Below are 12,781 nucleotides of genomic sequence, written 5' to 3'. Positions count from 1 at the left end.
TGCCGGCTTGCGACCGCAGCCGACGGTTTCAAATACTTGGGAATCTGGGTCTCGAAAGGTCTCCCTAGATCAACTCGAATTAACAACATGGCGGACCAGCTTGCGGGCTAAGTGGGATCATGACGTCGCAGGTCTGGATGATGAGGGGTGGCGGGCGGCGGTGGCTTCCCCCCGTGAGGTGGCCATTTCCTCCAGACTTAGACTGGTTCAATTTAGGCTACTTCACAGATCCTACCTGTCGGGACCCCTGTTGTCTCGCATGGGTTATGTTTCAGCGGGCAGTTGTGTGAGGCAATGTGGGCAGGAAGTTACGTTCATAGATATTGTCTGGGAGTGTGAGTTGATCTAGAGGTACTGGGAACGGGTGGTGGGCCGGATGGAGGAAGCACTGGGGCAACAAATTCATTGCAATATAAAGTTAGCACTGTTAAATATTTGGGCCCCTACTGACTTGAATTCTTCAGAACAATTGTGGGTGACACATGGGCTCATGGTCACTAAACGTAACATAACAAGGCTTTGGAGGGCTCCAAACCCGCCGAAACTAGTGGACTGGACCAACGATATGGATTGGTGCATGGTGACTGAGAAATAAATCTATGAATCTAGGGGGTGCCCTAATAAATGGACTCGGATATGGGGTCAGTGGAACTCTTATAGAGGGGATATTTGTGCACCGCCTTGGACCAGAGAGGATGCCAGTGTAGGTTTGGAGGGTGTACAAGGGGACCACAATCTGGCTGCTGTACTGGGTGCTCAGGGAGAGGTTAAAGCTTGATCACTGTCTGAACCGCCTTGATTGCAAAAATGTTGTCTATGTGAGGTGCCTTTTTCTTTCAATAAAAATTTTAAAACAAAAAAAAACTGTGATTACTGAAAAGGAATTCCTCAGTAGAGGCTGATGTAAGATAAATGTGGTCGGGTGGGGTGGGCAGCGCGGAGGGAGGAAATGCAGGGGAGCGAAGGGGTAAAAGGCAGCGGGAAGGAGCTAAAATAATTTTTAAAAAGAAACCTTACCTGCCACTCTTCTGCTTGCCGTGCTGCTCCCCGGGCTACTACTCTTGGCACAGGCTGAAGCTTCCAGCTTCCCCTGCGGTCAATCCCGAGGCTGCTCTCACCATAAGAGCAGCGTTGGGACTGGGTGGAGCGCCCTGGTTTTGCGCTCCATTGGGAGCTTGGAGCCTGGGCCTGCTGATCTCTCCACTCAGCAACTTAGCTGGGTTGGAGAGATGTCAGTGCAAGTGAGGATTTTTTCGGCCTGGGACGGCCAGCCAAACCCTCATGCGCACTGACAGCAGAGTCCACCACTCCGTCGCCCCCTGCTACAGTGCTGTGTCCCCGCCCCCCAAGACTCAGCAGCAGGACGAAAAATAAAATGATCTGCATTAAGATTATTTTATTTTTGTTTGCCTCTGGGGCAGTGGGGAGACGCTCCTCCGTCGTAGCGGAGGAGCCGTCCCTGGAATTCCTCTCTATTGTGCCTGCGTTTCCAGACAACGGATGGTGACTTTGTGAATACTGTATCAGGGTACACTATAGTTCAGGTGTTTTGGTGCCACGCAGCAGGGAAACTATTAGAGATCTTAGGCTGGCTGTTCCTTCTTACCTTACAACTGGTGTTGTTTCACATTAGAAGACTTGGCTACTAACAAGTACACTATGACCCTTCTCAGATTGGGTCCGGCCCTGGCACAGCATAACCAGAATTGGCATGTGGAGGAGGCACCTTCTTTTGTGGAGTAGATCAGAGGGATAAACATATACATATTGTTAGAGGGTCTCATTGATGAAGCACAGGGATGCAAGCACAAACACAGTGAGATGTAGGGTTCATCGGAGGCATGGTTTGGCCTCATGTAGGATTGCCTTGCACAAGCAGCTGCGCCACTTTTGATCTGCCTGGTGATTGCCAATTTTTTGTGACTATGTAAATGTACTGTATTGTATTTAAGGGACCTGCACTACAAATGCCAAGAATGTTGGCTACTAAAAGGCCTGAAGGTCATCTTCATGTAGGCGATTGCAGATGCAGTGCTGTACGGGGCTCCACATTACCACTTTTCCTGCCAATCAGACCCAGAGGCTTCGTGTTTCGAAAATGTCAGACTTCAGTGTGGTGAGAAGGACCGCACAGGTCTTAGTTGAAACGGGGTGCTTGGCAGAGGATTGATGCGAAAAGGTTTCATGCAACACATGCAGGGACATTTTAAGAATTTTGGGGGCCCTGGGCCAAATGTATTTTGGGGGCCCCTGTTTGGAACAGCTTTGATTTTATTATCAAGTTTCAGCTCTTTCCTGCCCTCTTTGGTCAAATTGTAAATGTGTGTACATCTGCTGTTCTTGGATAGTGATGTGTGTTTTTAATATTGTAGCACAGTGGCAGTTCACTAATAGTACTGCAAATAATCTGTCACACCTCTTTTTTCCTATGTGAGGTCCTGTATTGATATAAAATAAACTTTTTATATGAATGTTGCGTGAAACATAAAGAAACACATTAAAAATAAATGATAAAAACAACGCTATTTACAACAATCTGTCAAAAAATTATTCAAGGTCATCAGGGCAAGACTCTCTGCAGAACATAGCTGGCTCTATCAGGGGCCCCCCCCTGAAAGGCTGGGGCCCTGGGCCAGAGCCCACTTTGCCCATGCCTTAAAACGTCTCTGAACACATGCAGTAAACATTAGGACTAGAAAAACTATTTTTAACCCTGCTAATACCTGGCAGTGGATTTGTATCCATTTTCTCCATCCCATTTGTTTTTCAAAATATAATTTAAGGTTTTATCCAGCGGAATGTCTTAGTAAAGCAACTGACTGCGCTATATGCTTGATTTATATTTTCGACTCATTTGAGAGTAAAATATTGCGATGCATGCTGTAGAGGCTTCCCCTGCCTGAAAATAGCAACACCCAACAAACACTCTCTCAGCCTTTCTTGCGTAAATGTTGCTAAACTGTTCTCGTGTCATGCCCCTCACCATTTAACAGATGGCGTCGTAGTTAGCTATTCTGTGGTGCAGATGTAATGCAGCCCTAATGAGAGCCTTCCGCCCGCCATTCACTCAACGGAGTTGTTTAGACTCCTCCCCCGTGCTCTTCCGGCCCACCTGCAGGCGCGCGCGAGTTGGCCTCTCCGCAGGCGGCGCAGCGGGCACATGGCCTTCATAAATAAATTACGGCGCCCAAATGCTGTTCATTATAATGGAAACAAATACTGCACTGCGCATTGCTATCTGCGTCACGGGCTCTTCCCACGGGAGATTTCTAATGCAATGAAACTCTGTGCAGGGTTTTGCATATCCATGCAGGCATTCATGGACTTGAAGTATGAAAAATTATATGTAAAATAGTTTAGAAGCAGCAGAGCGCAGCAGAATATTTTTTTCTAGCAACATGATGAATTACATAAGGTAGGAAAAAAATAACGGATACCAAATTGAGTGAGAAAAAAACATAACAGGATGGTGACCTGTAATTTAGTTTGTCTTTCAAAGCTGTATTCCAATGTTATCAATAGCATGATTGACATACTTCACATGGCCAGCCTTCGGTGGAAAAACTGAAGCTTGGGCGGTTATTCCATCGGACACCTGGGTGCCTAGTAAAATCATGTGCATTATTGCATAACATCGTGTGATTGATTGCTCAGTGAAAATGGTCCTTGATATCCAAGATTAGTGTGAACAGCAAATGTAAATAGCACCTCTTTTATTAGAGCCTCATTCCAGAATTTTAGCAATCCTGCAAATAATACAGTGAACCATCTTTCTTTCGAAAGTGTCCTCCTCCGATGTGCATTCTCAAGAGCCCTTTAATAGTGCCATTCCTGAAACTGTTTCCCCACCAGGCACTGTAGGATACCCAATTATCACCACAAAATAGCATCTGTGTTCTTAAAGTCACTTCCCTTCAACTACAGTTCTCATTCTCAAGCTTTGGTGCCTATCATAGATTCACATCCTTGCATTATATATACCCCGTCATCAGGCTGGGAATCCACTGAAGCCTCACAATGGAAATAATTTGAGCACCCGTATTTATTTATGATACCGACGCTGAAGAATAATTCCTTTCAGGACTGGCTTTAGCGCTGGTGGCGCCCGGTGCGACAATCATTTTTGGCGCCCCCTCATCCCATGACCGCCTCCTCAGATTCTCGCACTACCACCAGGCAAAAGTACCCCTCATCTCTACAATCATAAGTTATTACTATACACAGCATCCCCCTGAGGTCAGCGTCCCCCTCCACAGGTCAGCGCCTAGTGCAGCCGCACCAGTCGCACTGCCCTAAAGCCGGCCTTGGTTACATTTACGACCCACACTCAACAAGTTGCAGCTTTATGGCGGAAAGAGTCTGCATTGGTATCACTCTGCAACTGTATTTCATTAATGTAGCCAAGAAAGTGATACATCACTACATTCCCATGGGTCTTGCGCTTATGAAGAAAAGGTTCAAAATTAAATAATATCTATCAGCCTCATGCATCAAGCCAAACATCCGTCGGTAAAATACCGATTCGTTAATAACTCCCGTTAGCGAGTTAAAAATACCCAATCCCAATGCATCAACCCAAAAGCAAAAATCGCTATTTAAGGAATCCTTAAATAGCGATTCTTTAAATAGGGATTCCTTAAATAGCGATTCCTTAAATAGCGATTGCATTTAAGGAATCCCAAAGTGAGATTCCTTAAATGCAATGCATCAAAGTTAAAAAATTAGCGATTTCGCTAATAGGGGGAGCAAATTACCATGAAGATGAACTGCATGGTAATTTGCTAAAACTTTGAAAAATGCACTTTTGTGCATTTTTCAAAGTTTCATGTTGCGCACACACATGCCCTTCGAGCATGTGTGTGTGCAACATATGTGCACATGTCAATTTCAGGGGTGCTATAGGGTGTCATTTTGACACCCTTGCACCCTTGAAATTGCATGAGCAATTTGCGAGAACCTACTGGTACTCGCAATTTGCTCATGCAATCTCCAATTCATTCCTATGGGCCTGGAGGCCCATAGGAATGATTGGGACGGCATTCCTTAATTGCTACTCGCTATTTGCTAGTCGCAATTAAGGAAAGTTAAGGAATCGCTATTTGAATAGCAATTCCTACATGCATAGCCTTTTGCTATTCCTTATTAGCGAATCCTTATTTTTCGCTAATAAGGAATCGCAAATGGCATTGTTGATGCATATGCCCTTAAATCTAATAAATGAGCCAGGGTTTACAATATTGTCCACAGAGCACATACCACTATTCTTTAGGCGCTGACTAGCTAATAATTAAAATGGATCATGAGTACCAAAGCAAACTATTTTTAATTAAAAAACTAGATGAACTCCAGAATCGGAAAATACTCATAAGACCATTGTGAGGCAGTTTTCAGCTTAATTTTTATATTAACATTCACGTGTAATATTGTCTCCAAATTGTTAATAATTTCTAGAAATTAATTTCATTGCATGCTACAATTGCAAACTCCTTCCAATGAAAATGGTATCTTAGATATGTGTCTTAAAACAGAAAACAGGACATAAGGCGTACAAAACTGCAGCCCTGTTTCATATGTTCATAGCATGTATTTTATACTCTAGTTGTAAACGTGGTAAGTCCCCTTTAATGTACAGAGGTACCACAGCACCATGATAACATAATATTACATTTCATTTCTGATAAGTAGACATTACAAGAGATCCAGTTGCACATTAATCACACCCAAGCTTTTCTTACCAATAACAAGTGGCAAACTGGTATCATTTGTTTTCATACACAAGAACAACTGGAATGTTCAAATGAATTGGGGGGAAGGAAATTGTGCCCTGTTTGAAGGAGGTCCATCCTCGCACCTCTGGGGTATCCAAAGATATTAGAATAGACGCCTCACTCACTTATCGTGACATGCTTCATCATCAGCGCCTATCCAAACCCTGGTAGGATAGCACCACCAGGGCGGACTCAACCAAAGATAGAATGGGAGTTTTTAAATGAAATTAAACCGGATAAGCAGAAATTCAGATGAAAGGTATACAATTAAAAATACCTACAGGTATACCCAAAGGTTTCCTCTATTCATAGGGCACATGGGGTATGGATAAAACGTTTGTTGAGGTTTTTTTTATTGGATACAATTGTTTAATTAAACCTCAAACATATTGTTTAATTAAACCTCAAACAATGGTGCTAACATGTTTCGGCCCACGCTATGAGTCCGTTCGGGTCTGGGGCCTTCGTCAGGGCCTAACGAATGTATCCCTGCCTTTCTATGCATGCACACCATGCATACTCGTGAGGCATACGGCTCTCACCTGTCTTGAATTTCTATTTTGAGGATTTTCCCCTTTTCTGCTTTTTCAAGGGTCATGCAGTTCTGGAGGGTGGTGCTTTCTTTTAGTCACACTCTTCTCAAAGACATAGCACCGTGGGACTACCTACTGCCATCTCTCCAACCACCGCTGGTATAATTTGCATGATAACGCAGGACTATCTAATGTTTACATTGAGAGACTTATTGCTATCATCTGATAACACATTTCATACTGCGCCATATCCCTTCCCTAACCTGCTGCAAATGTTACGGGAAATGTGGAGATCCACAAACCTCTGGGGCTAACGGTATGGCCGATTGGTGTAGTAAAATAAGTAAAAAGAAGTTTGCAGACCCTAAAATGCGGCATCTTGCCTACATGAGGGTTAACCATATGCAGGAGAGACGCAGTGGTCAAGTGTCAGAACACTCATTTTGTGAAATGAGTCTTCAAGATAACAGGCTACAAAATTGAAAGTTCACATTTTGTATCGCAATGTGTTAATCACCTGCTGCTGAGCTGAATTCTTTCTTCTCCTAGCGGGCCCTGCTGGTTACTATGCAGCTAAGCCTTATGTCGTTTAGTTTATGGAGAAGACAACTCAAAATGTAGGAGACTTTAAAGGTACCTTTAGCTTAAGGAACAACTCAGAGGCTTAACTTATTCATGACTGACCCAACACTACAGTTAAATCACAAGTTACACCAGCAAAGAATGGGCCCAACATCGGACTGGCCGGTAGGGCAACCTGGCAGTGCCACAAGTGCTAGTCTGACAAGTCAGTGAATGTGCCTTTTTTTGGATGTTTGTGGGCTAGTTTTATGGTCTGGTTTTTTAATATTGATTTCCCTGATATCACCGCAAACCATGCTTGCAGTAAGCACAACATCTCCGATACGTTGCTTAGCACCCATACAGTGTGTGTTTAAAAGTGCAAACTGCCCCAATTTGTAAATGTGGGAGACTTTTTTTAGTTACCTAATTTGCTAATGGTGGCAACCTTTATTTTGGTGCCTGGACCTATTGTCTGCCCCAGTCCAAAGCTGATTTGACGTTATTCTGAAGGAAGTGTAGAAAGCAATAGCAAATGCTCAAGAAGGATGTGAAGTGGACGCAGGGCAACTGGGAAGTAAGGTCCATCTTGTCACAAACGGAAAGAAAAGGTGATGGTTAGTATTTTGCAAACAAATACCACAGACCGCTTGTAGGGAAATGTGGGGGTTCAATATTAAAGGAGACTGGAGAAAGTGGTACGCACAATTGTCAGTAGTTCACACGTATGTGGGTGGTTACCATAACTATTAGCATCCTCTCACAGAATCACAGCTCAGACAATTTATATCAGAACATACAGTGGTGACTCCGTTTGATTAAAGGGCAGTAAACTTTTTATTGATATTAATATACAAAGTGTGAAAGAAGCACGACTCTCTCCTGGAGAAAGAGCAATGGCAGAGACGATAGGAACTGTAAGTGACTCTTAACTAACCTCAAGACTAGTGATGACTCGGACATCAAACTTACAGGTAAACATTACCCTTCAAAATGAATAGATTCTGTTTCATGTTGATGGTGCCCTGGGTCTTTAATTCATAAGATAACAGGTACTACCCAGAGCAGCACAAGAAAACCCACAAAATAGACTTTGTAGTCTGGATAAGCCTATGTGGGATCCTGCTCTGTGACATGAGAGGACAGATTCACCCTCTAGAATTCACTCACTCTACTGCCCCTCAGGAGACCTCACTCCACTTTCACTATGAAAACACTTTGTTCTAAAATAACAAAATTATACTTTTTGGCACAGATGGAAACATATGTGTATTGGTGTTCATTTAGTGATAGTTACTTAACACTCTTCATAATAGCATGCTGCATACATTAGCATGTAGAGGGGGGCTCAATACCAGTAAGCACATCAGAGGACACGCTCATATCAGCATGATCCCGCGGTCGATTTGAGAAAGCGCATACTGAAGTAAAACCCCAAATGATGTTTCCTACGGTCTTTTAAGGGATGTAAAGGTCGGTCTGCCCACAGTATTCCAGAGGGCGTAAGAGTGCAGGAGTTGCAGAGGTGCAGATGCCACCAGAGTGTCTTTAGTCTTACATAGGTGAAGCCATTTCAATCATGTTGTAATTCCTGGAAAGCTTAGTTCTATATGATAACTTATGAGCATTGACTTTAAAGCAACAAGATGTATTAAACATAGCAATAGCTGTACCACCACTGTTTATACAAAGAAAACATTGGAGATTTACAGCAGGCTTTTGCAAAGTAAACGGTTTAACTATGGTGGTATGTTATCTACACCTACTCAGATACCATTTATGCAAGGTAGGGACATTTTCTAAAATGAATCTTGATGTGGCTTATAGGCCACCCAAGACAAGGGCAGGAGTCAGAGACTGCATTCAAGACTCAACTGGAACACTCTGAGGATACAGCTTAATAGTTGGGTAGCACACCTGCAGCTTGTTGTCACTAGTATTTCTGGGACTTTCATATTTGCTGGGGTAAAGTTTTACTGTATTCTATAAATTCAGAAGAACATTATTAAAATGCCAGTGTGGTTCTACTGCATTTACCTTGGATGTTGGGTGAGCTTAGAAAACACTGGTTTTAAGAGCATTCTGTTAATTTTTTCTTTTCTTTTTGATTTAGATGTTGGTTGCTCTTGTAGCTATGCAATGTGAAGAAAATGATAGGGCATGACTGGTTTCAATTTAAAAAATGTACTTTTCATTCCAAGTTATCCGGGCTGCAGGAATCTATTAATATGAACTTTTGCCAATTATTCCACATAAGTGTATATTGCTAATGCGACTAAGATGTCTAGGGTACACATGACTCCAGCCCCAGACTTTCAATTGACCACCCTCTGTTCCCTGGGAGTTCTATGCATAAGTTCCTTCAGGTGAGCCAAGTGGCTGACACGCTTGCTAACAATGATATATATTACACAAAAGTGCAGGACTGGAAACATGGTGATCTGACAAAATGGAGCAAGTAGCAATCTAGCTGAAGGCCATGACCTCCGTGTGCTCTGCCTGACATGGAAGTCACACTCAGTGCAGAAGGTTGAACTTAATTGTTAAGAAAGAATTATGTTCACTTCACAAAATCTTAAACATTTTCACAAACTTTGGGAGATACTCGAGGTACTTGATTAATTGTTCTAAAGCGGTGCTCTTTCCTCTGCATGGGTCAGACCCACTGGGTTGTGAAGTGGAGGTGGCGAAGGGAGGGTTTCGCTACCTGGGAATCTACATCATCCCGGACCCCAGCATCTGCCACACTAACAATCTAGCAGCGCCCTTGAGCAGGCTGCGGAATGATGTCAAACACTGGAGGACTCTACCCCTCTCCCTGCTTGCGCTCCCTCGGTTTTTATATATGCTTCAGAACTGTCCGAATAAAATCCCGGAATCCTACTTTAGAAATGTGGAGAGCGAAGTGAGATCCCTTTTGTGGGATGGGATGGTGCCCTGCATCGCCCTGCATAAATTAACACGAAGTTGGTACGATGGGGGTATCGCTCTGCTGGATTTACGCCTTTACAATTGGGCGTCACAGCTAGTGGTAGTGAACCATTGGATGTACCGACTCCCGACCGATACAGCTTATCTTTTGGATCAATACCAGATGGGGAGAGAGGGATATCTAGGTGTTCTGTACCCCAAGGCCAAGAGGGGCCGATATATTGGCCCTATGGCTCAAACCATTGACATCTGGAAGCAAGCCAACAAAAGACTGGGCAGGCTGGATGCCCTAACTCAGGCTACCCCACTGTGGTAAACCTAAAAACTTGGGACACTGTGCTATCAACCAGGGTTTGACAGATGGGACGCTATCGGTATCGCCACCATTGGCAACCTTTGGAAAAAGGGCAAAATTGTACCATTTGCACAATTGATACAAGTTTATGACCTTGCTAGTGGAGAGGTCTTTTGCTACCTACAAATCCGTCATGCTCTTACTGCTGCGCTCACTGAGGCTGGGGACATTCTGGAATTATCCCCCCATGAGGATCGGCTACTCTCTGACCCACTTCAGAGTAATGCGATTTCACTGACGTACCACAAGTTAAGTAACAATTTGCCTGACCCACTTAAGAGCCTTTGCGAACAATGGCAAGCCGACATAGGTCCAATAGAGGACGACGACTGGCAATCTGCACTCATGTCCCCGTGGGAAGCAGCCATCCCTCTCAACTCATTCAACTGAAGGTATTCCACAGATCGTATTTCACTGGGGCCATTCTTGGAAAGATCGGGCACAGAGAAGACACACTTTGCTTGCAACAATGTTTCGAGGAGCCCACTCTGTTCCACAGTATATGGGAATGCTCGCTCATAAAGGTCCTATGGGAGGGAGCCACAGGACACATGCATGGAGCCATAGGGAAGGATATACAACTGAAACCAAGATTGGGGCTTCTAAATATATGTGAGGCAACAGACCTCACTGTTGTGGAACAGCAATGGGTCACTCTGGGATATACACTAGTAAAACGTTCTATTGCAATGCATTGGGGTGCAACTGAGGTGCCGAACGCGGGGCGGGGGGGTTGGGCTAAGTAGATGGACAAATGAATGATTGCAGAAAAGGAAGTATTTAAATCCAGAGGCTGCCCCCAAGAAGTGAGATAAAAAGTGGCACAAATGGAACACTTATCAAGGGGAGATATGTACCTCTCCCAGTGTGGACACTGAGATGCAAGAACAGAGCAGGAACAGACATTTGTGAACAGATATATGGGATTGTACAATTATACAAAAACTGTAAATTGATTCATACAGATGTGTCTATATGACAATGTTATGTAAATTAGCTGTAATTGTGCAAGTTAGTATGAATTAATAAAAACATTTTTTTTTTTAAAAGAATTATGAAAACATTTAATTTAAGTTAGGATACTAGGTAGTATACAAAAGATTGTTTTGTCTAACAAATTGTAAACATTGCAAGAAAATTAAATGCTCACCTTTGTATCCTTGTTCAGTTTCCCTGAGGTCAATTTTTGTTATGGACTTGAAATCCGTGTCCCACAGTCGAATGCACCCATCTCTACCACCAGTGGCAAAGCCTTCTTCACATGCATACATGCTGAATATTCCAGCCTGGTAGCAAGAGAGGCAAAATTGAGTGATAATGGCATAGTATTGTGTAAATAACTAAAAATGCATATTTGTAGGTACTTAGCAACATGTTTAGGTTTGATACATAAAAGGGCTTGCGCTATTCATGGCAAACATATTGTATACAATACATACTCTCTACATACAGAAAGTGGCTATGGATCAGTCTCTTGCGTTTTTAGCTACAGAACTTTCAGCCATTACTTTGAGACACTGTCTATTATTTTAACTTTACTGTTTTTTATTGACTGTTTGGGTGTTTCCTTAAGTCTCCACTGGAATTAACTCTGCCAGAGTAACTGCACAAACTACAGAGGTATAACTCTTCTATCAACCCCAGCCAAAGTGTTCAACCGAGTCATCTTGAAAAGAATGAAGGAACAAGTTGACACTCAGTTGCAAGACCAGCAAGCTGGCTTCCATAAAGATACATCCTGCGCAGAACAGATTGCAACACTGCACATCATCAATGAGCAGTTGATGTAATGGAAATCCCCCCTCCATGTCAACTTCATCGACTGAGAAGGCATTCAACAGTGTGAACAGAGAGACCCTTTGGAAACTCTTCCGCTACTGCGGTGTGCTAGATAAACTCGTACTAATCCTCAGGAAGTCTTACAAAGGAATTACCTGCAAGACAGTCCATGGAGGGCAACTCACGGAATCCTTCAAAGTGAGGACCAGAGTCCACCAGGCTTGTTTGCTGCCACCTTTTCTCTTCCCTCTGGCCACACACTGGATCATGAATCCATCCCCAGAAATATCAAGAAATAGGATCTTTTGAACCCCTTGGACGCAGCTCAAAAACCTGGACTTTGCAGACAACCTGGCTGTACTCTCCCATTGACATCTGCAGATGCAAGAGAAGATCGGCAATATGGTAGCCACATCAGCACAACTTGCCCTCAACATCGAAAGGGGAAAAAATCAAGATCTTGAAGGCAAACAGGGCCAGCACAACTACAGTCACTCTTAAAGGTGAGGTACTGGAAGAGGTTGAGGCCTACATCTACCTGGGCAGTGTCATAGACAAACAGGGCAGCACAGACGCCAATGGCAAGGCAAGAATCGGCAAAGCAAATGCTGCCTTCATTCAGCTAAATAAGCTCTGGAGCTCCAAGGACCTAACGCTGCAAACAAAGACCAGGCTTTTTAACACTAACGTAAATTTCGGCTTTAGGTATGGAGCAGAAATTTCGAGGAAAACAGTGACCACCACCAACAAAGTCCAGACCTTTATCAGTACTTTTCTAAGGAAAATCCTTCAAATCCCCTAGCCAAACACCATCAGCAACACTGATCTATGGAAGCAGACTTTCCAGCTCCCTG

The 12,781-nt window shown here is 43.5% G+C and overlaps 1 protein-coding gene across 1 annotated transcript in view; it reads right to left on the bottom strand.

The window, feature by feature from the left end:
• Nucleotides 1-12,781, bottom strand: part of EML6 (EMAP like 6) — an 884,002-nt gene that overhangs the window by 570,741 nt on the left and 300,480 nt on the right. The window contains exon 6 of the mRNA XM_085612599.1: nucleotides 11,299-11,434. Within this exon, the coding sequence (XP_085468725.1) occupies nucleotides 11,299-11,434 (136 nt within the window). The remainder of the gene's footprint in view (nucleotides 1-11,298; nucleotides 11,435-12,781) is intronic.

Source organism: Triturus cristatus, chromosome 6, assembly GCF_964204655.1.
Source record: "Triturus cristatus chromosome 6, aTriCri1.1, whole genome shotgun sequence".
Taxonomy (NCBI): domain Eukaryota; kingdom Metazoa; phylum Chordata; class Amphibia; order Caudata; family Salamandridae; genus Triturus; species Triturus cristatus.
Note: the sequence above shows the minus strand (reverse complement) of the source record. Positions and strands in the feature narration are given on the sequence as shown.